Source organism: Typopeltis vanoorti, chromosome 24 (assembly GCF_054136105.1).
Source record: "Typopeltis vanoorti isolate ZY-2024b chromosome 24, IOZ_Tvanoo_1.0, whole genome shotgun sequence".
Taxonomy (NCBI): domain Eukaryota; kingdom Metazoa; phylum Arthropoda; class Arachnida; order Uropygi; family Thelyphonidae; genus Typopeltis; species Typopeltis vanoorti.
This window is the reverse complement of record NC_143572.1, coordinates 52,272,275-52,298,042: the sequence shown is the minus strand read 5'-3', so window position 1 is coordinate 52,298,042 and position 25,768 is coordinate 52,272,275. Positions and strand designations below refer to the sequence as shown.

General features: G+C 34.9%; 1 protein-coding gene across 5 annotated transcripts in view; it reads right to left on the bottom strand.

The window, feature by feature from the left end:
• LOC150093195 (integrator complex subunit 4-like) overlaps window positions 1-25,768 on the bottom strand; it is a 220,672-nt gene that overhangs the window by 172,438 nt on the left and 22,466 nt on the right. For all 5 annotated transcript variants that reach the window (XM_090413369.1, XM_090413370.1, XM_090413368.1 and 2 more), the window contains 2 exons: window positions 17,194-17,340; window positions 12,225-12,497 (listed from right to left, as the gene is read on the bottom strand). In XM_090413369.1, the coding sequence (XP_090269495.1) occupies window positions 12,225-12,497; window positions 17,194-17,340 (420 nt within the window). The remainder of the gene's footprint in view (window positions 1-12,224; window positions 12,498-17,193; window positions 17,341-25,768) is intronic.

The window sequence follows — 25,768 nt, the reverse complement described above, 5'->3', positions numbered from 1 at the left end:
TGGAGTAGTCATAGTGGTGGCAAAAAGTTACCTCCCTTGAGGCTACCGAAAAGAATATGTGCCTGGATAGACTAACGAAAGCGAATCCCTGTATCGGGAATTCCTTGAAAGTAAGGATCCTGAGACAGAAGAAGTACTACTTCACAGTCTGAATGCTGCTCGAAGGGAAAGTGGATTCAATTAACTGAGAACATAGACTTTAAACACTCTAGAAGAAAAGCCTGGTTACTACTCAAGAAGCTTGGTCCAAGTTCCTTTATACCAAAGAAATCTTCACCTGTCAAATCAAATCAGATAGCTGCTCATATTGTTTCGCTTTCTAGAAACCCTATAACCAAAGAACATACTAGAGATAAAATGTGAATTAAAGGCTATGAAGGCTGTAATTCAAAAGAACCTACAATTCTCTTTACCTTTTTCTTGTGAAGAAATATCTTTGGCGCTTCAAAATATCAAAACAAGGAAGGCTCCTGGATTCGATAATATTCATAATGAATTCCTGATACATTGTGAACCTTATGCTAAATTGTGGTTGGCCAAATTCTTTAGCGACATACTTGAAAGTGGTTGTGTCCTCGGGGAATTTAAAAGGACAAAAATCAGTGCTGTACTAAAACATGGTAAGCCAGCAAACAGAAGTGAAAGCTATTGCCCCCATAGCCCTTTTAAGTGCAACCTACAAACTGCTGGAGAGATTGATTCTAAATAGGATCAGTGGTAAAATTCTGGAATGTGTTCCAATAGAAAAGCAGGGTTCAGAAGAGATCGTAGCTGCACAGATCAGGTCCTTAGCTTAACAACTTACATAAGCAGGGTTTCAAAAATGCTTGAAGACTACTGCAGTTTTTGTTGACGTGACAGCAGCATTTGATACTTTCTTGAGGGAGGGACTCATATACAAATTCCTTAACATCATCCCATGTAACACACTAGGACACCTCATAAACAAATTATTATGTGATCGATATTTCAGAGTGGTAAATCGGGGAAGTATCAGTAAACAGAGAAATCTGGTAAGTATCAGTAAACAGAGAAAGATGGTTAAAAACCATCCAGTGGTGCTATCACAGGGCTTGGTGATAGCACCACTGCTTTTCAATCTTTACATCACAGACATCCCTGAAACAGTTAGCAAAAAATTTGCTCATGCAGATGATTTATCTTTGGTAATCAGGAATAAATCTATAGAAAGAACTGAAGAAATATTGATAAATGATATGTCGGCCTCATGGAGGTTCTATAAAAAATGGAGATTAACACAAATCCTGGTAAAACTGAATGTTCTTGTTTTCACTTCAATTCAACTGTTTTCATTTAATCTAACACCTAAATACTTGGGGATAACCTTGGATAGAACTCTGTCATATAAACAACATATGATTAATATCCTGCTGAAGTGCATACTAGAAATAATATACTTCAGAAGCTCTGAAGTACTACATGGGGCTCAAGTGCTACAACTCTACAGTGCTCTACTTTGGGGCTGGTCTACAGCACAGCTGAGTAGCTTAATAGCCACTGCATCAGCAAATTAGATGTTCAACTCAATCTCACTATGCACTTAATAATGGGCTGTATCAGAAGCATACCCTTACAATAGCTCCCCATTCTGAGCCATATTTCTCCCCCAGAATTGCGACGACAGGAAGCTCTGCTTCGTGAATATAAAAGAATCCTAAATAACCAAAATCTCCTAATACGCGAGTTTATTCCAGATGCTTTATCTGATAGATTAAAATCCAGAAGACCTGCCATTAAAACCACCTGTAATCTTCTCAGTCAGAATGCCAGCTTGATAAATAAGTGGGATGCACTGTGGACTCAAGCGTTATCACCCGAAGTCCGTAGCTACATAAATATTCTTCAAAAACCATCCAGATTTGACCTGCCCAGGAACATATGGAAGACTGCTAACAGGATCCGTACAGGTCATGGTGTATGCAAAGACTTACTATCAAAATGGAAAAAGATATCGAATCCCCCACTGCCCTTGTGAAGCCGAGACCCAAACTATTTGTCATATAGTCCAGGAATGTGAGTTAACGACATATCCAGGTGAACTAAAGGACATTTTTGACCTATCCCCAGAGACGATCAATTGGATTAAAAATCTAAATGTAAAAATATGACTAAATTTTTTGCTTGAAGTTTGTCATATATTTAATACCTGTATTTTATCTGCTTGCTTATGTTTTACTTCTTATTTATAATTTTATATATTGTATCGTATCTATATTCATATGTATTTTATTTCCTTTTAACCATGTGTATATGCCATATGATAAATAAATAAATAAATAAATTAAATAAATATGAAACACTTACTCCAAACAACTAGAATATCTTTATCTTCAATTTTCATGTCACCTTATTCCCTTCAGAGTATACTGTTTTCTCGATTTTTAAACTTTTCAACAGCCTCCAGAACAGTTTGTCACCTTCCATACATTCATATTCTATATTCTATTCTCATCTAAAAAAGCTCTTTAAACAAACTGAAGCTGTAGCAATTAGCTCTCCACTTTTGCCCCATTACTAATTTATACATGGATAGAGAGCCTGTGTAGCTCAGTAGAAGTGGCATTTGCACTCTACAGTGCTTGATTGCATGACGAAAGGCGTTCGAATCTAGTCGCCGACTAGAGGAACTTTTTTCTAGGCCTTTTCTCGACTGGTTCCAGAGTTAGTCGATCTCTGACATGGGCTAGCAGGTTTTTTCTCCTGGAAACTCGGATATCTATCCGAGTTTCCAGGAAAAAAAACCCATAAACTCAAGAAAATCAGCTGTCGAACCCACACTATTTTCAGACATTAAAAATATTGTGTTAGGGACCACCAGATGGCAGCACTTACTAGCCGCCTTCAATGCATGCCGATTAATTAGTGATAGCCTTGGGCCAGCTATCTCTGATTGGCTACCAGTGGAGATTGAACTGTTCACTCAGTCTCCAAAAGTTAGATAGGGCTAAAAAAACGGCCTCGCCTATTCCCTATATGGGAACAAAAAGGCGTTAGATTTTTTTTTTTTTTGCTTTGAAATATTGGCACTTAATTCATCACCCCCCTCAAGTAGCACAAAGTATGACAGAGGTATATAGACAATGCGCTGGCCATTTTCCAACTTTTTACATTTCCTCAACAATATCCAGTCCCAAATTACTTTTACTGTTGAAGAGGAAAAAAGAAGAAGCATTGGACTTCTTGGACACCTTATTTGCAAGGCAACTGGATGTGTTCCCCCCCTTCCCCCTCACGTGTTCACTCTATCAGAAATCCACACATACAGGTAGACACTTACATGCCACTTCACATCACCATCCTGTCCAGAAACTTGGAATTTTCAAGTTTCTGGACACAGGATCTACTTACATCTTTTGAAAAAAAAACAAAAAAAAAAAAAAAAATGGTTACAATAGAAAAATCCTTCCTAAATCCTTAAAAAGAACCCCATCCCCCAAGCCAAACTATATACACACCATATCTCTGTCCTACATTAATGGTAAAACAGATAAACTGGATCCATCCTAACACACAAAATCCGAACAGTCTAGAAATCTCTGCACAAAGTCAACAGAATGGTGCCTACAATATCCAGTACTTTGGACAGAGAGGATGGACCACCATAGTAAGAAGAAAATAATATAAAAAAACATATTTGGTATGACAACCAAAAAGCAGATTAGCACAGCATGCCTTGGATGAAGACCATTTTATCAGGTGGAAGCAAAGCCACTACTACTATACAGATCCCAGTTTAAATCACAGAAACTGTTCCTGGAAGCAACTTGTACTACAGAAATCCTGAACTGTAATAGAACTAATGGAGTAATTCTACATAAATTTTGGCACACCACTCTATCTGCCCATCAGAAGTAATCATGGAACATCACCACAGAAAGCGACATTGTTGTCCTTCATATGTGATGCCCGTGTTCTGGAGGAAATTTTAACTTGAGACTTTGCTGAGTGCATGTCTTCAAAGCATTGATAATACTAGACTGAAGTGGTGAAATATCAGGTTTTAAATATTTCATTTAGTTAGTAAAATATTTATTTTCATTCCTGTTTCTATAGTTTTTATTCCAGAAGATTCAGCATGAATCACTTGGAGAAGAACAAGCTGGGTTCAACACATAATTGAGAAATCATAGGAATATAAAAAGGAATATATTAGGTATGAGGAAAAGTGCACACCATCTCTACTGGTATTCATTATCTATATGGATCAAATTATGAAGGAAAGCACATTAAACCTGATATCAAGTTCAGCAATTTTTTCTTTATGTACATGATGTATACTCTACTCTTAAATAAATCCAGTACAGATCTTCAGGATTTCTTAACTAAATAAGTGCTTTAACAAAGTTGGTATGAAATTCACCAATAAAAAGACAAAGACTATGAAAATAGGCAAGATAATTAAAATCATCAACTGCATCCCAAATGGAGAACCATAGAAAAAGTGAAGTAATTCAGTTATTTAAGCACAATTTTTAGTGAAGACAGCAATTTAAATATGGAAATCAATAACAAAATACGCAAAGTTGGTATGATAGGGAGTCAACTGAATAAATTTTTATTGAATAAGAACAAAACTATTCAAACCACAAAATAGCAGCATACAACAGTATTCAACTTATGGATCTGAAAGTTGGATTAGAAATAAAGCAGCTGATAAAATATTGGAGACTATAAATATTAGAGGTCTGAGAGAAATTAGGCGAGTAAACAGATTGCGTCAATGTCAGAATCATATTAAATATGAAAATATTAGGAGGGTTCATGACATCATTAGTATTCAAGAATGTGTGAATAAAGCTAATCTTAGCGACAAACAGAAAGACAAAGGAAAGTTCAAAACAGGTGTTTAATGACAGAATGGTGGTAGGAAAAAGACCTAGAGGAAGACCAAGGTGTAGGTGGACTAATACACGTGCACTGCCTTACATGATTGAAATAAAAGATCTGACAATATATAAGTTCTAATAGATAAGTAGCTAATTTGGAGGGAAATTAGTAATAATGACCTTTCTCTATTATCCTTACTTTCTGGCACTATCACTCCTTGAGGGGGGGGGGGGTATACATATCAGGAGTTTGATGATGTGATGATATTCACAGTCCAACAAAGGCAGTCATGAGAGCTCATTTTTTTGGTTAATAAATTTTTTATAAATTCAATAAATAAAGGCCAATAAATTGGTCTTTAAAGTCATGCTAATGCATAGCATGACTTTAAAGAGAGACAGAAAGTCCTTGTGTTTGTCATAATGGTTAGTGTAGGTCTCTCCAAAATGAGTAGTGATTAGAACCAGAGATGCTTGTATAATAATCACAATAATTACTCTCAAAATCTGCAGTACTTATAATCTCAATGAAATAGATGACATTTCCATCAAAGTAATAAAGAAAACACAAGACAAAATTATACAACTGTTCAGTCTGACTTTCAACCTGCCTACTGACACAAAATATTTCTAGACAAAAATAAAACTCTCAAAAATAGTGCAATACTCAGGTATTGCACTATTCTACCTTGGATCACTATTCTTTTTATTATGTCTCAGATTTATCTCATCTCATCTCATCTTCTTTATACCCTCTTTTACCTTGCGGTGTCGAGGGTCCATAGATCATCGGACCTCAATCCATTTACAGGATAAGGTGGTTAGCCCTATGCCCCGGTATATCCTATGGCCTGTAGTGTTAAGTTCTCAAGGCCAGTTTGCCTGCTTTGCGGGATGAAAAACCCCAGAATAAACTGAGGAAAAAACCCTGCTGTCCATGCCCAAGACTGGCTAACTTGGCTATGGCTGAGGAAGATCCTTCAGCTCCTCACGTCACCGACGGGAATTGAACCTAGGACACTCCTTCCCCAGGCATATGGTTGCGAAGCGCAAAGCCACTTGGCTAACCGTGCGGACCGTCTCAGATTTATTGCGTGTTTATTATTTCTTGTATGTCTTTTTATGTTTATTACGTCCTCCCAGAATGTCTGAGCTCAAATGAGTATGTATACAGATGTATTTTATCCCTTTTCACTAAGATTTCAGGGTGTTAGTTGAAGAAAAAAATACTGTACTTAACTGTAATTCAGGCACTGTACCAAAAGGATCAATTGTAACAATGTGATCAGAAATGTGGATGATAAATGTATGATTTTTAAAAAAACAAATTATTACATTCTCATCTAATAAACATAAGCATAAATGAGTAAGAGATTGATATGTATAGTCCAATAAAATTTCTAGGATTATGGATAAACTGACACGGACCTATCTGTTTCAGAGCCTAGATCATGAATATCAAAAACTATTGGATGTACTGGAAGAATATTAAAAAAAAAACTGAGTTTCATGATGCCACCTCCTGGAATTATATTATGCCTTTATGACCTCTAGTTTAATGCATGATATCTATGGTGACTGTTATATTGGTGTTGCGAACCCAAACATATTCTAATCATACAAAATGAATTCTAAGTTTATTTTAAACAGCAACTATCATTAGCTTTTCCAACTTCAGATAGAATTTAACAGCACGTACATAACTTATATAAATACAATATGGGAAAATAAATCTAAACTATAATCAAGTTGATCAGTCCAAACAATGGAAGTTTCTAAATATGTATAGAATACACAGAGATCATAGCAGGCAAATAAGTAACAAAATTAAATCACGACTATACAGGAAAAAAGAATTTAATGAAATATGCTAGAGCCAAAATATGAAGTGAAATTCCAGGCTATCCATGCACAATCACAATTCAATTTAAACAGATTTAAATTTAATTAAAGAGATTTGAAAAAAACACCACAAGAGTATCTGTTAGACAACCCAAATGAAGATGTACATTGGTATATGTGTGTATATAGTAATATGTATGGTTACATGCACATACAGTTGACCCTTGAAGAAAGTGGGTTTGAACTGCACGCATTTTTTTAAAAATAAATACAGAAAAAACCCCTTTTTCACACTTTTCAGGGGACTAATGGAAATAAGTATAAATAGCATGAAATGTAAAAAAACATTTAAAAAAGGGCTAAAAGATGACTTAATGCTAGTATGTGAGTCTACATACAAAATTTAATAACTGAAAATAAATAAATTTACAATTAGTTACATTTATCTATTTAGAAAAAATCTTTAATTGTTGGTTGTTTTTGCTTTTCGTTTTTCTTTTTTTTTTTTTTTTTGACATAGCACCAGATTGCTTTACATTGAGTTCAATGCTTGACCTGTTTTTTACTATCAAAGTGGACACGGAGAGTCCAAGACCTTTTGCTAAATGCGCACGTGTTCCGGCATATGAATCTATGTGTCGCAGAATTGCCATCTTTTCTTCTACTGAAATATATTTTCTGTCTTTTTTCTCCATATTACTAACATGGATAATCCACCACCGCAACTTGAAAGCAACTTTCATATGCTAATTACGTAGCAGAAATTCTGCAATATCAATTCGTACTGTGATTAAAAAATCACGGTATTGCTCATCACTACATTACTGCTGCAAGTGTGCAAGACACCATGATGGCGGAAACGAAAATACAGCAGAAAGCAATGCCATCTGGGAACAGAAATGCACAGATTTCCATAGAAATTGATTCGAAAATCAGTATAGCCACCCGAGGAAAAAAACACAAATCACAGGAAATAATGTCAACATCAAGTTGTTAATGGCAGGAAAACAATATATCGTAAGAATAGGCCTTAAAACAGGACCAATGAAAAATGACGTAAATGGCAGGAAAACGTACATTGGGAGAACGTAAAAACAGGGTTTTACTGTATACTGGAAATTTTTTTGAGATTTGGAACAATTTAAAAAAAAAACTCATACACGAACCACATAGCCTAGAAATATCAAAAAAGTTACGAAAAAGTTAGATATGCTATGAATGCATAAAATATATGTAAACACTAGTCTATTTTATCATTTTCTACCATAAAGTATATACAAATCTATTATAAAAAGTTAAAATTTATCAAAACTTATGCACACAAACACTTACAGATGTATATGGCCATTTGTAGTCGAGACAAATGCAAAGTTACAGTATTCAATTAAAACTGCATAAAATTAAATGTTATTACTTAGTTAATTAGCATAAAATAAAAATTTTATAATGATTAATTTATTAGTGTATAGGTTAGACTACTGCAAAGCAATCGTATCGATTGCATTAGACCAGTGGTGGTGAATCTTTTTACGTGCACGTGCCAAAAGTTTACAAACCGATTTGTTGACATACTGGTGCGTGCCAAAAATTTGCAAATCAAGTTGCTGACATGCTGCCATGTAGTTTTTAATAGAGGAAAAATTATTAGAAAATTAATTAATTTATATATATATATATATATATTTTATAAATAATTTAATTATTTATAATTTTATAAATAATACTTCATTTTATTTATAATATTTATGTATACATTTATAATATTATTCAGTGTAAAACTGATTGTTGTATAATTAAATTGATTTTAATGGTATTGGTTTGAAAAAAAAAAAAAAAAAAAAACGGTAGTCAGAAAAATATTTATGCATTTTAACTCACCATAGATGTCAGCTGAGCAGGGGATGCAGTAGAAGGATGTCAACTTGTCGGCGAAACGCTTACCGTGTTTACTCAAATATAACTTGCATCCCTGATTTTACTTTATGAAAAATGACATTAAAAAGTTTTTCATATACCTCGCACACGAAAAATGTTTAAACATTCAAGTCGAGGCGATAGCAACTCTCCCTTCCCAACAGCCATTATACTGCAGATGCAAGAAAAACAAGTAGTTTTTTTGTGTCTCTGAATAAGGTACAGATGCATGTGCAGTATTTTAATGTCTTTTGTGTAATATATTTCTCAACAAATAGTGCAATTAGAGACAGCTGGAATAAAATCGGCGCAAACTAATGAATCATCTTCCCTCTCACAGAAACTATGATGTATAAACTCCAGCAAAACCATATGTTGCACGGAAACACAGTATCTAACTAAAAACTATTGTCCCATTTTTCAATTACTGTATAATGAAATAAGTGTTTGTTTGCATTTGAAATTCTCGATGTCGTTATGACAGATCACAAAAGCTAACTTCAAATAAAATTCTACCACGAATTGAAACATGCCATATAATACTTCTGTGAGTTCCCCTGCCAGCTCAAATGCAAACAGGCAGCAATAAAAATCAGCAAAGGATCGAAACTTTGTGTGAGTTGAGCCCGCCAGTAATGAGAAGTTGTCGGGAATGTGTTAAAACTAAGAAATATATAGTGAGTGTTGTTATGACAGTTGCAGATGTTATGGGATTCGGTTGAAGAGAATTAGCATTTCAATTCAAAAATTGTCGGCTTGCTTTTATCTTTGAGTCGCGCGATCTTTTGTTAATTCCGCACCAATCATATGCACGTCTTCATAGCTGCTGCTCTCTATACTGGCCTACCATTGCTGTCTGTTTTGCTATCACTTTTCATTAGTCATTCGTGAAGGATTGTTCTTTATGTATCTCGAGTCTTGTAAATTAATGTTAATTTTTGCTTGGAATAATGGGAAGGAAGATTTCACTGTTTGGGTTTCTGAAAATCGCATATATTTTGCACTACAAATTTTTAGCTTTAATTATGAAAAAAAAAAGAGAATTATATTAGAATAAATACGATATTATCACATACACACGCCGAATATTTATATATATATATATATATATGCAAATTATGTAATTTAATAAATAAAAATATATGAATCTTTCAATTCTAAGCACTAGTTCCAACAATAATATTTTGAATTTAAAAACACATCACTTTAACGCAGCAATTAAAATTTACTGAAAAAGTTAAACTTAGTTTCTCTTACTACAGCTGAGTTTTTGAAAGTTTTAGTTAGAAAGAGTAAGAATTTTGTTGCGGTTTTCTGTCCATTAGCTTATTAATTCTGGGATGAATTGAAGTGATAGCCAAATGGAGACAGTCGGAAAGTTGCAAGCGATTCGTCTATTTCATTATAAGCACAGTCATGACAGAAAATGCAGTTTCACAAATATATGTGGTGGAAAAACAAAGAAGAAATCTCATTGCTATTTCATTTAAATTTGGATATTCATTTTTCATTCTTATCCAGAATTTCAAATTACTGATAGAATTAAAAGTACTTTGCAATCCTTTGTCCAATGATAATTCAAAAGTTGAAGGATTTCTTCATGGAAAGGGCTATCTCTTTGTGTTCAACAAAGGGGTTCACATGTTTTGCCTCCGGGGATTCTCATGTTCAGGATAATACTTTTAGAACGACATCTTCAAGTTGGCTGCAATAATATCTGAAAATGAATTCTGTGAATAGAAATCACCTGCTCCCATAATATAATCTGAGTACAACTGAAACATTTCATTATTTCTTTCTGCAATCATATTAAAGCAAAGTTGGAGTTTCTTTTTGAATGATTCTATCTTGTTCCAAGAGCATTAAATATAGTATCAGGACCTTGAAGCTTTAAATTCAACTCATTTATGTAAAAAAATATATCTCTGAGATTATTATCATTATTATTATGTGACCCCTCCATGATGTCCAAAGACTCAGCGAGGGAGAGTGTGCTAACAGCATCGAATGACTGATACCCTTCCAACTACTAACCGCTCTCAAACTTGCTTAACGTTTTGCAAGCCATTAGTAGCAGAGGCTCTATCAATCGACCATCCTTTGCTGACTATGATATGCCAGCCTGGCTACCCATTTCTTATCCTGGAAATAATGGGGCAGGTCACCTTTCTTATTAGAAATTGCTCAGCTTCCTTTCGGAGTTCATATAACCTCTCGAGAACTTCACCGCAGGACAGCCAACGAACTTCCGAATGTTGAAAGATTTCGATGTCTGAAAATTCCCGATTACTCTTGAATATTTCCATGTTTAAAAATATGCTGCTTCGTCACTAACATTTCCTGCATAAATGTTATTTAGGTTTTCTGGGTCTGAGCTTTTTGTTACATTCACGAATATTATATTCTCCTCAGAATATTTCCACTATAAAATATTTATTCATAAAAAATTACAAATTTCAGAAGAACCTCTTGCGGCCCGGTATAATTGATGCCAGGGCCCAGCGGTTGAGAAACCCAGATGTACAATGAGTCAGCTGAAGCAAAGAAAATTGTATTTGTTCACAACCCACTGTAGGAAGATGCCCAGCAGATATGACTGCCATGTTACTCTTAATATCATATGTTTAGAAGACACGTGTTTTGACAAAGTTGCAGCTGGTGACTTGTCATATGCTAAAAATATTAAAGATAATAAACTTGAGTTAATAAGCTTTTAAATAATGAAAAAGTTTTGGCGACTAAACACAGTTCTTTTCTATCAGCTGAGTCATGTTATTATGCCCCCTCAGCCAATGGCTAGAGATTCGTTCTTTACATCAGCTGTAATTTTCAGCTGCTGGGCCTTGTTTCTACAGTAGGCTTTGTGTTTGTCGGTAGTTTCTTTCGTGTAAAACAAAATTTAACTTGTACGTATTGTAACAATTAAAAAAAAAAGATAGAATAATTTATAAGCGTATAAAAGGATATCACCTGTAAATCGCTGATGTGCCAGCAAAATTCTCGCATGTGCCACCTCTGGCATGCGTGCCATAGGTTTGCCATCTATGCATTAGGATAATATAAAGCAATCACACTTTTGCTTCTTCATTATCAATGCATGAAATGTTATACCTGTAAATAAATATGAATTTTTTTTTCACATTATCTTTTCATTTTTGATGTCTGGTGTTAGAAATACGTATACCATCTATATTGTTTTGTATGTATTAAGATAATGTTGCTGCAGGTACTGACAGACGTATGATTCATCTTGTAAACAGACAACGTAAACTATTACAGTATTGATAAATACAATACAGTGCAGTACCGTAAATGAATTTTCACTTCCTTATGATTTTCTTAATAACATTTTCTTTTCCCTAGCTTACTTTATTGTAAGAATATAGTATATAATATATATCATACAAAATATGCATTAATCAAATGTTTATGTTATCGGTAAGGCTTCTGGTCAACAGTAGGTTATTAGTAAATTTTTGGGGAGTCAAACGTTATACGCGGATTTTCGAACGTGTTGATCTACATAAGTAAGTGAAATAGCCTATCATTCATATCTCCATATTAATGCTATTTGCTGCTAAAGACATATACATAAAATACCACACTACATCTTTTACCTACCTGCTTTGCCAAGTGAAGAACACGTTGTTGCAGTCTTCCATCAGGAGCAGCTAATTTACCAAGTATGTGAAGTGTAGTGAGTAACTGAACCAAAACTTTATGAGATGTCTCTCCTTTCAGCAAAGACACTAAATCATCTGCTAGCACATTTGGCTCAACAAGACTAAGACTGGCAATCTGATGGAAAAGGCTAACTACTTTCACCCTTACGGCTGATTCTTGTTCTTTATGAAAATGATCCAGGAGAGCTCCATATACATATTGAACATCAATCTAAATATTTCACAAAATCATATTAGAAAAATTCCTAAAGAAACAATAAGAAATTTCATTACTGTTTATTATCATTATTTGTGTTTTTTTAAAAATAAACATAACATAATTTTTAATAAATCATAATATTTATGTTTATTTAACACAAATATTATGATTTTATAAAGCACATATAGCATTATTAGAATTTTTTAATAAGTTAGCTGGCTGAGTGGATAGCATAAATCAACTGGTTAAACTGTATGAATCATTGCAACACTGATATATTAAATCATTCTCTTATATACAGTAACACTGGTCAATTACAGTTCATGCAGAATATAGCAGAATTTTAAATAACAAACTAATAAAATATTCTGAAAGCTTTATTTCAGAAGTAAAAAATGGATTTAGAAAATGACGATCATGTATAGACCTGGCCTTTTGCCTAAAATTAATAACAGAGAAAAGAAGAGAATACAATTTAGAAACACATAATACATTTATTGACTTTGGAAAAGCATTTGATAAAGTTAAAAGAAGTATTTTTTTTAATATATTAAAAGAAAGACAAATACCAAACAATATTCTAAAAGCTATCATAAGCATATATGAAAATAACCAAATACAAATAAGATTAAATGATGAACTATCATATCCGAGAGAGATAAACCAAGAAGTGCAACAGGGATGTCCCCTTTCAGCAACTCTTTTTAATATTTATCTAAATGAAATAATAACAAAATGGAATAAAAATTTCCATCAAGGTATTAAACTTTCTCCTATTGTAAACTTAAACATTCTCCTTTTTTGCTGATGACCAAATAGTAATTACAAATTCTGAAGACAACTTACAGAAAGATATTTTAAATTTAAATGAAATAGCCAAAGATTATGGAATGATATCAACAGAAAAATCAGAAACAATGGCATTTAAAGGACAAGATTCAACAAGAACTAAAATAGTAATAGATAACAAAATTTTAGAACAAGTGAATTCATTTAACTACCTAGAATGTATGATTACTTATGAAAATGAAAAAGATATAAAGTTAAAAATTGCAAAATATTTAAAAATAACAGGTGTAATTAACTCTATATTTAAACCTAAAACCTAGTTCAAAAACAAACCAGACTAAAAGTATACAATACATTAGCTCTACCCATCCTATTGTAAGGAAGTGAAATCTGGACAATAAAACAAAAAGATTAATAACAGCTATAATGAAGTTTATGAGAAAAACTGCAAAATATACTCAATTCAATCACAAAAGAAATTATGAAAGAATTAAACAAGGAATTAGTTATAGAAAAAATTTAAAAATATAAACATAAATTGGATGAACATCTTAATAAAAAAACAGAAAGATTACCAAAACAAGCCTTAAATTACAAATCACTATGGAAAAGAAAACCAGGACATCCTCTAAAGAGATTCAACGACAACTTCAAAGGCCAGAACAAGCCACTTTAGGCCTAAATCCGTGATAAGCATGATGATGCATGGTCTCTTTTTGGCTACCATAGTGCTTTTTTTTACTTACTGCACCCTAGTACAAAGCAGCACAGATTTTAATCAGCTTTCTTTAATGATATAGACTTAGATATGCACAGGTCTCATGTGAAGCGGCTAAAGAATTATCTGTGCCCTTGACCATGTTGTTTAATCTGAGTCTCAGGTCTGGTTAAGTTCCAAAGTTGTGGAAAGAGGGAAAAGTTCCTCTGCATAAAGGAGGATCCAAGACTACTGTTGCAAATTACCGACCGATCAGCATATCAGGAGTCATTGTCAAGGTCTTGGAGAAAGTAGTCAAGGGAAAAATACAGGAATGAATTGATGAAAATGTGATAATGTAAGGGGGACAGCATGGCTTTGTGAAGGGTAGATCATACCTCAGTAACTTGCTCAAGTTTTATAGCACAGTGACAGCTGAACTGGATAAGGGTAATAGGTTTACAGTGATACTGCTGGACCTGGCTAAGGCCTTTGACAGGATACCACATGGAATTCTAATCCATAAACTGCAACATATGGGAATGAATAAAGGGTTGGTGAGATGGATAGGAGGGTGGTTGATTGAGAGAGAGATCAGAAAGTAGTTTATTCAGGAGTAGAGTCCAAAAGACGGCCTGTGACTAGTGGTGTGCCGCAGGGTTCTGTTCTTGGACCACCGCTGTTTTATTTGTTCATTAACGATATAGGGAAGGATCTGAGAGGAAGTGTTCACTTGTTTGCTGATGATGCAAAGCTGGGTAGGGTAATAATGAATGCAGAAGATGCCAAAATCATGCAGGATGATTTGGATAGATTGGAGGTCTGGGTTAAGGAGAATGGATGTCAATTTAATGTGACAAAATGTAAGGTTATGCATTTTGGGGTGAAAAGATTAGCAGCAGTATACCACATTCATGGAACTGTACTCCAGGAGATTGATTAGGCCAGGGACTTGGGCGTGTTGGTGGATAGGGAGATGAAGTTTAGTTTGCAAAAGTGGTTAAATCAGCTCATCAAATCACTTGGTTGCTGAAGAATACTTTGACAAGCAGGGATAAGCAAGTCATTGTTCCTCTGTACCGAGCCTTGATAAGACCTCATCTCAACTGCTGTGCCCAGATTTGGTCACCTAGGTTTCTTCTTGATGGGGAGGAGGAGGTTGAGAGGATCCAGAGGCAAGTGACCAAGACGACAGCAGGTCTATGGAATGCACCTTATGAGAACAGGTTGAAGATTTGTGGGTTGCAGAAATTGGTTGATAGGCGGAGGAGGGGAGATATGATTGAGACATTCAAATTACTGAAGGGTTTCTATAAAATTAATTCAGAAGACATTTTTGAGATCAGGACTGGTGGTGGGAGGACTAGGGGACATCTATGGAAGCTGGGCAAGAATGTGGTTAGTAAGGGTGTTAGAGCTGGGTTCTTTACTTTTAGAGTGGTAAATGAGTGGAATAAGCTGCCAGAGTCTGTTGTGGGTGCTATGACAGTGAATGAGTTCAAGGTAAGGTATGATAGATACTGTGAGAATGTCGAATAGTTGTGGACATGATGTTTAGGGCCTTCCTCGATGAGTCTAAGGCAGAGCTTTCCAAATTGTGTGTCGCAACACGTTAGTGTGTCGGCTGCAATGTGAAGGTGTGTCGTGCGAACATAAAGCGTTAAACAGAATAATCGCTGAAAATTTCCACAGCAGAATCCATTTCACAAAGTGCCGTACGACTATTAGTTAGCACCGCTAAAGAAGATATTTGGTCAACTGCTCAGAACCCCCTCCCTGAGTCTATACAACTTGCATGCAACCATCACCATCAGTTTCATTTTCGTTGGAATTTTCTATAGTTCATTCAAGTATGAGTGACAGTAAATGTAAACAAGCTAAATTGTGCAGAGCCGCACTAAGGAGTCCCAAAAATACTTTACTTTAAATAGAATGTAATTGCAAGATGCTTTACGTTCTAGAATTTAAATTTCACTTTCAAAATTATATACACAAACTATCTTTTAATTATTTTTAACCTTTAAGAATATTTCATATCAATATATTTTGATAAATAATGGAGAATAAATGCAGCCGAATTCATCCCTGTGGTTTTATCATGTAGTAGTCGCTCGTTTTTATTATTGTTCGACCAATAAAAATAAAGTGCCCCACTTATTCATACAAATGTTATTATTGATGTTTATTCTAACTGCAACATGAATAAATGAAGAGCTGGTGCTTTTATTTTATGTTTAGTTACTGTTAAAGCTTTACAATAAATTCGCACAGTTTTATTTATCAAATTGGTGTTGAATTACCCATAAAATGGATAAGTTACTAATTAATAAAAGAAAAGCTAAAGGTGATGTTTGTGATGAACAAAATGTATCGACTATAGAGGAAACTACGCAAGAATCAACTGTTGAACGGTCTGCATTAATAGGGAAGAAGTGGAAAGGAAAATTTTCCATGCCTCGTTTATACAATAAAGATTATATGAAATTGGGGTTCAAATTTTCTGGTAATGAAAACCATCCTTGTCCCCAGTGTTTAGTTTGTGGGGTGATACTTGCAAATGAAAGTACGATACCAAGCAAATTAAAGCGCCATTTTACCTCAAAACACAGTTCATTTGTCAGAAAAGGCAGTAGAATACTTTATTGAACTTTCAAAATCTATAAAGAAGTCTACATCATTAACCAAGAGAATGAAGACATCAGAAAAAGCTCAAAAGGCAAGTTACTTGGTTGCTCAAATAAAAACAACAGTACAATCTAACTATATCACGCAACCTTTAAAGGAGTTATATGATATTTGATCTTATCAAATATCAAAAGGAGCTGCTTGTTATAATAATGATGGGATGTTTTAAAAGGAGTAAGTGATTAATCACTTACTATAAATAGTGAATTTTTATTAACTCGGTATCGGATGAAAAGGAAGAGATTTTTAAATAAACCTTCTAAAAGTTATACAAAACATAATTGTAAAAGCATATACTTAAACTACATCTGATCTGGCCATGTGACCCATGAGAGACACATCAGACTGAATTACTGTGCTGCGAAATTATGTTTGTCTAAAAAGTGTGTCACCAACATGAAACGTTTGGAAAGCACTGGTCCTTGGAGTCGCCCGTAGTAATAATAATAATACACACACACACACACACACACACACACACACACATATATATATATATATATATATATTTGGTCAACATTTAACTTTTTTTTTAACCTCTGGAGTAAGAGCACTGGGTAGTTGAATAAGCTGCTGAAGTGCTTCTGTTGATGTTGCAGTCTTCAGTTGTTCCAAGGAGATGCTTCCTTGAGGAGTGGCTTTTTTTGTAAGTCTGAGTTTCTTGTGAGGTTTTACTTGCTCTTCCTAAAAAAATCAAATAATATATTAAGATAAAAATTTCATATTTATTCTAAGCATGTTTCATTTTCACAAGTAATTTATACAAACAAAGGATTTAAGAGATTTTTTATGCTGTAATATATTATATATATATTATATATATGCAGGCGCCCTAGGTTTACGACGGTTCAATTTACGCTGATTCACAACAATGGCAGATGCCTGCGCATGCTTTCTTACTGTAGTGTGGTCTGACTGAGAAACTACGTTAGCAGGCACTCTAGTGTTTGAATGTTCACTGAGCTACTATGATGTAAATGTATCAAACCTAGTTTTACTGTTGAATCTACCTAATTGTTCTATTTAATTTTTTTTACATACATATTTAAATTGATCAAGTATGTAATTACATACCATGTCTGATAAAAGAAGTGCAGAAAAGTTAGCAGAACTTGGTGTTAAGAAGGCACAGAAATCAATCACACTTGAAAAGAAGATGGAGGTGATTCGAAGAATGGAAGATGGGCAGACAAGTGCTAATGTCTGTAGAAGTATGAACTTACCTCCATGGACTGTTACTACAATTATGAAAAATGCAGCAACAATCTATGGCAGTACTAAATGTAAAACATGTAGTACTACCATAGCAGGGGTAAACTTCATGAAAAAAAGGAAAAATTATTATCATTATGGGTGGATGACTTGAATCACAAAAACATTCCTCTGACGCAGGCTGTTATAACCGAGAAAGCAAAAATAATTTTTTAGGATCTTGAAAAGATAAATGGAGGCGAAGAAACATTTTTAAGAAGCAAAGGTTGATTCATGAGATTTAAGTCTCGAAGTAAGTGCCATAGTGTCAAATTATGGTGAGGTGGCAAGTGCAGATATTGTGGCACAGCTGCTTTTCCTAAAGAATTTCAAGACTGTGCAGAACAAGGAAGTTATCTTCCTGATCTCATTTTTAATGCTGATGAGACTAGGCTCTACTGGAAAAAATTGCCATCACACACACCTTCATTTCCTGTGAGGGACGTTCTGCTCCAGGTTTTAAAACTGCAAAGATAGACTTGAGCTTTTGTTGGGTGCAAATGTCTCCGGAACTTTGAAGCTTAAACCAATGTTGGTGTACCATTCACAGACACCACGCACCTTCAAGGGTCTAAAAGCCATGCTGCCAGTCTATTGGAAATGGAACAAGAAAGCTTGGGTTACACAAGACGTTTTTATAGATTGGCACACAAATTATTTTTGTCCTACCATGCTTCTCTTCTGTAAAGAAAATGACCTGCCAGCCAAGGCATTGCTTCTCTTGGATAATGCCCCTGGACATCCTCAAAATCTTGCTGAAGTAAGAACACCATTGGATGTCAAGGTTGTTTACATGCCCCCAAACACAACATCGCTTTTGCAAAATGGATCAGGGGATTATATCAATCTTCAAAGCCTATTACCTCCGTATAATATTTATGGAAATGGTAAGAGTCTTGGACACTTCAGGAAAAACTATTAAAGACTATTAGCGGTCATTCAATATTTTGAAGGGCATTAACAGTATCAAAGCAGCTTGGAACGAGGCGTCAGCAAAGTGTTTAAAATGAGCATGGCAACAACGTCTTCCAGCATTTATGCATGACTTTGAGGAATTAAGACAAGAGGAGAATGTTATTGAAGATGTTACCAAGCTTGCGCTAGAGTTGGGATTGGACTATATTACAGCTGAAGATGTGACAGAAGTCTTATAGAGCCATGATAAACTGCATTCCAATGAAGACTTAAAAGAATTAGTCAAACAATCAAGTCAACATCCAAAGGAGGAGGAAGAAAAATGAAGAAGGTTCTCTGAGAGATATAAAAATGGCCGATTTATAGTGTATCCTTGCAAGCATAGAGACACTGACTGATGAACTCTGCGAAATGGACCACGATTGGGAACAGAGTGCAAACGTAAAAATGAGTGTAATCACATCTATTCGACCTTACACTGAACCCCTTAAAGAAAGAAAAAGAAAATCTAGGCAGTTAACACTGGATACTTTTTTCAAATAAAATGCAGGTCATCCGAAACCAGGAACTTCAACATAGAAATATGTAATATCTTTTCGAAGTTTCATATTTCTTGTATATAATTTTGTTTTGTTTTTCGTTATTAATAATTTTATTTTAACAAATATATATGTATGTATTATAAAAGCTTTAAATATAATAATGTTACACATACTTCATGTATATATTTTTTGACTGAGCGAAACATAACTTTTCATCTCCCATTAAAATTGGGTTTATTTTACACCCAATTTTTCAGGAACGGAAGCGAGGTGTAAACCGAGGGCTGCCTGTATATATATATCTACCCTATATATATAATGATAAGCCTTTTCGTGTCATGTTTTTTGAAACATTTTGAAACTCAGGGGCTACCCTGAGTGTCGAGTCTTCAAAATTTGAGTCAAGGAGAACCGGCCTACCAGTCTGGAACTCAGGGGGAGGGGTGCATAGGCACCCAGGGGCCGGTGCCCCCCCTTTTGAAGACTCGACACTCAGGGCTACCCTAGGTGCCAGATGGGAGGATGGAACCTCCACCCCTTTCGAGTCTTCAGAATTGAAGGAGAACTGGCTTACCAGTCAGGAACCGGGGGGGGAGGTTGGCTGCCGTAGGTGCCGGGAGGGGGGGGCGGAGTACACATATAAAAGAACTGTACAGAATGCATCAGAAGGAAAACAAGAATTGTTCTTGTATATTTCATCTCGGTATCTTCTTTTCCCCTCAATGGTTCCAGTTTGTATATTACTATTTCTAGATATTCTCAAAGGATTCAGTGGCAGGAAATTTGGTCATCCACCATCTGTTTGACAAAGCTGAACCAGGTTAGTTAAATGAACTGATAAAATATGATGCATTAAATTTCCATCTTATTAAAATCAGAATAATTTTTAACAGAAGAAACATTCCATCTGAGTAAAGTAATAAAATAAAATAAATCAGCTAATGCCTTTTATTCCCTTATAGGGAGTAGGTGAGGCCTTTATACCCTATCTAGCTTTTGGAGACTGAGTGGGCAGTTCAATCTCCACCAGTAGCCAATCAGAGATAGCTGGCACATGTCTATCACTAATTATAGCATCCACCAATGAAGAGGCTGGAAAACAAGCACTGCCATCTCTTGGTACCTAACCCTAACAAGATATGTTACTGTCTGAAATAACGTGCGTACTATGATCAATTTTCTTGAATTTACAGGACAAAAAAACAGAATTTCCAGGAGGAAAAACCTGTTAGACCGTGCCAGAGATCGACTAACTCGGGAACTGATTGAAGAAAGGCTTAGAAAAAGTTCCTCCAGTCAACGAACTAGACTTGAACTTAAGTCTAACTTCGAGCAACCAAGCGCAGAGGATGCAAGTGTCACTTCCACTGAGCTACACAGGCCTGTGAGTAAAGTATATAACATGTAAATATGACTATTCAGTTACTTTTATATGTAGACTTAAGATAACTTCTATAGTATAATGTAACTACACTGCTGCCATTAAACACCATATCAAGAAACCATGTGTGCTGTAATGAAACTATCAACAATAATCACTTGAAAATTGCAAAATTACCTACAGATATAATTTTAGTTGTAAGTTGAACTGTTTCCAGTACTTGTTTCTTGTATATCATAACAAGAAGTTTCTGTTCTGAAGATGGTAGTTTAAAATCCAAGCAAAGCATCAGCCAGTTAATAAATATCTTATTTATCTGTTACTGTTTTCGTGTTGTTTAATACTATGTAAAACATAAATGAATAACTTTCATTACTAAAGCCTGTCTAAAAGATTCTCAATATCATTAATGTAAAAACTGAACAGCAGTAGCCCAAGTACAGAACCCTGTGGCACATCATTAGTCACCCAGCTTCTCTGCGATTCAATTCAACATACTACTCTTTGATGTCTGTCCTCCTTCAACCACCTTCTTCGCTATTCACCAATTTCATGTACAAACCCCATCTACAAACAGGGTATCGTGAGGTATCCTGTCAAATGCCTCTGCACAGTCAGGCAGACATCACAGTACAGCATTTTCATTATCCAACTCATCAGTTACTTTTATCATAAAAAGAAAGAAAATTACTAGGACAAACCTTCTTTTTAAAATTTGTTCTGACCCATCTCTCAGAGTATCATATTCCTATTCACTTGTAAAAATAATGATAATTTATAATCATAATCTTTTTACAACTTCTCTTAAGTTGGTGTTTTATTAGTTTTGGTTTTGTATGATAGGCACTTGCAATGTGACCAATAAGAAATTGATTATTTATGTTAATAAAATGTAAAGTATGTGAGATTTATTGTACTAATCAGATTCTGATAACTGTTATAATTTCACTGGTGTTGTTTGTTGTAGCTCACAATCGTTAAGTGTACTGTGTTATCTGTCGTTCATAATGGGGACATTCTCTTTTCGCTACTGACAATAACATGTCAGCTATTACTAACTTCTTGTTTGCTGCAAAGATGAACAAGTGCACATGCTCATCAATGAGGTTATGGGTGAGTGACAGCTGACAGAGAGTGTTTGGTACCTAGGTAAAGAGGAAAAGAACAGAGAATGGAAGTTTGAGAATGCAGAATTCAAGTTTAGAAAAACTTGACAGTTGGAATATATTAATAGAGGATTTTGGAAAAGGAATCTTAGCAAGGTGAATCCTTAGACTAGAAAAGTTGGGACTGTCAACAAGTGAATAGTAAATAAAGATAGGTATTAAGTAGGCATTTATTTCAACATTCAAAGAAATGCAAAAATGAAATGTTTCATCTTCTTGGATCCAAATATAAATTATTTTTAAAACTAGAGCTTTTTCTTTGTTTTATTCGTTGACCAGATATTAATAAATGATATACACAAATTGCAAACAAGTTTCGCCAGCTATTCTGTCTGGCTTCTTCAGGACAAGTATAACGGTACACACTAACGTTTGTTTGCTAGTAAAAAAGAATGGAGTAACATAGTCAAATAAATTAAAACTGACACGCAACATCATAAGCATGGAGCGTGGTGTCTCAGTCATTGTTTATTGAGCGCATTATATAGTTTTTAGCGAAATGAAATTCTGGTAAGCTGAGTAATTTATTAGGCTTTTTCAGATGTCTTTCAGAATCATTCCTTGATTTCTGTTTAGATTTTTCTCCCGAATGGAGTACAACTGTGGCTTCTTTGAAGTTTCTACATCGAAAATCTTCTTCTATATAAGGCATGGAGCTGTTATCCCAATTGATGGTGTGGTTAGAGATCGAGAAGTGATGGGCTAATCCTAGAGTATCTGTTCTGTTGTTGTTGTTCACTTCCCCTGTATGTTCTTTTTTAGAATTTCCAGGATTCTTGATGTTTGGCCTATGTAATTTAATCCACAGGAACATGGGATGTTGTATACACTTGAGTATTTGAAGAAGGCATTAATGTCCTTAGAAAATCTTAAAATGTGGCATATAAGTTTTAACAGGTTTGAGAGCAACTCTGACATTGAAAGACTTCAGAAGTTTAGCTATTTTTGTTGAAACTGAGCCTGCATAAGGGATGACGATGGACGATGTATATTGCATAACAGACGGTTGTTGCTGTAGAGGGTTTCTATGAAGAATCTTTTTGAATATATTTTTTGGGTAGCCGTTGTTTACGTGTTTGAGATATGAGAGTGAGTTCATCAAGGAGATCTTAACCAATAACACCAAACCAATGGCTTTGGATTTACTTTGGAAAGGATGTCAGCTTCTAGTTTTTCCATGAACAGATCAGCACAGGGAGCTGATAAGGAACTGCCCATGGCTAAGCCATCAAGTTGTTCATAAATTGTGTTATTCACTTTGAAATAATATAACTCCTCTTAAGAAGCAAGCCCTCTCCAACCTAAAGAACAAAGATATAATCATCCTAAAGACAGACAAAGGCAACTCGATGGTTATTTTGAACACCAAAGACTACATAACAAAGATCACTGAGTTAGTTTCAGACACGTCAACCTATCACATATCAAATGTCGATCCAACTTTAATTAAAAAATCAAAGAGACTAATATCCTAATACGGAACATGACTAGGTGGTCTTCGGACTTACAATGAAGTCTGAAATCTCTACACCCACTGATGCCATGCTTAGATGGTGCACCAAAGATCACAAAATTGGAGTTCCACTCCACCCAATCGTCAACAGAACAAATTCTCCTACATACCTAATAGCTAAATATCTAACCCGTCTTTTGAAGGATAATATAAAAAATCAGATTCCTTCATAAAGAATTCTAAGTATTTCACTGAAAAATTAAAAGGCATCTCCATCTTAAAAACAGATATCCTTGCAAGCTTAGATGTGGTTTTGTTATTCACCAACATACCTCTTGAAGAAGTACAACATACATTAAAAAAATGAACCATTTAATATCGGACCACAACACCTACCAAATGGTAAACTACAACCCCACAAAACGTAACAAAAAGAAAACAACTGAATTAATCAAATCAGTCCACACGTGGCCCGAAGAAACAACAAAAAAAATTAATACCTCATTATGTCCGTGCGCCCAGAATTTATGGCTAGCCAAAAATACACAAACCAGGCACACCGCTATATCTGATTGTTGAAGGAATTGACAGCCCAAATTATCACCTAGCCCAAAAATTAGCTGCCACACTCAAGGAATTGGTAGGTCAGTCCCCTTCCTACATAAAAAATACACAACATTTCATTAATAAAATTAAAAACATTACACTCAATGACCAAGATTTATTAGTCAGCTTTGACATAACTTCCCTTTTCACCAATGTCCCCATCAATGACACGATCCTGCTCCTACAGAACATATTTCCACACAACATCATGGCCCTCTTTGCCCACGTACTCCGCTCTGGATAATTCGTGTGGCAAAACAATTTTACCTTCAAAAAGCAGGTACAGCCATGGGCTCACCACTCCCCCCCCACACACACACACCACCACCAATAGCTAACTTTTATATGGAAGACTTTGAGCAACGTGCTCTAGAGACAGCATGTCTAAAGCCCAAAATTTGGCTCAGATATGTCGACGATATTTTCGCCATTTGGCCCCATGGCCACGAAGTTCTAAATACATGCCTTAGCCACCTAAACAAACAACACAAATGTATCCAATTCACCATTGAAATGGAAAAAAACAACTCTCTTCCTTTCCTAGACACACTTGTCACACGTCTTCCCTCTGGTTGTCTCTCCTTCTTAGTTTACCGCAAACCTACAGGCCAATACATACACAAAAATTCTTACCACCACCCAACACAAAAACTAGGTGTCATAAGCACCCTCAAACACAGAGCCCTAACTATATGTTCTAATGAACAGGCTCTAAACCAGGAATAGAAGATCATCAACCAAACATTTATCAAAAATGGATACAGTAAAAAAAACTAATCACAAGATCCTCCATAAAGATACCAGTAAGAACAAAAAAGATTTCAAGAATGCTATTGCCATTACTTATGTTAGAGGCATTTCTGAAAAAATAGACAGAACACTACATAAATACAACATTAAAACCACCTTTAAACCCCCAAATAAGTTAAGACACCTACTCAGTTCTTCTAAAGATCCTCTTCCACATCTAGCCCACCCAGGGGTATACAAAATACAATGTGCATGTAACATACCATACATAGGGGAAAGATGAACACAAATGACACATTAAATACCTCCATTTTGGAAAAACCGGCCTTTCTGACCACGCACTCCAAACATACCACAGAATTGACTGGAAAAATACCAAGTCCCTACACTGCACCAAAACTTGGTTTGAGAGAAAATTTAAAGAGTCATGTGAAATGCTCAAACACGACCCAAATCTCAACAAAAATGATGGCATAACCATTTCAAGAATGTGGAGGACCCATCTACAACCTGTATAACAACCTCAACTAGCCATAGAAAAATCCCACTACAAGAAGACAACCTGAGGAAGTGTTTGTAACATTGAACAGCAAGTGAAAGAAATCATATTATAACAATCAGAACTATCCAGAAGAATATTAGAGGACTTGAGCAGTTTATTGTAGCAGTTTATTTATTATTATTATTTTTTTATTTTTAATCACTAGAGGTCAGGCTAGGAAAAAGGATTAATTAACCACGTAGATTTAGTTTACCGGTATATACTATGCATAAGCATGTAGCTTGGTTCCTTATACACTTGTATTCTTCTGATGATGACCTCGATAGGTCGAAATGTCAAGTTTTATTTTATTAGCAATTAATAAAATAATTTGTTCAACAAGTGTGTTTTTGTGTCCCTAAATTTACAAATATGAAGGCTTTTTGTAAGTTGGGGGTGATGTTTGGTTTTATTATTATTTTACTGTTTATGATGTTGTTAATTTTGTGGAATATTGTTTCTTTGTTAGGATCATACTCTAATTTCACTTGAATTTCGGTAATGATG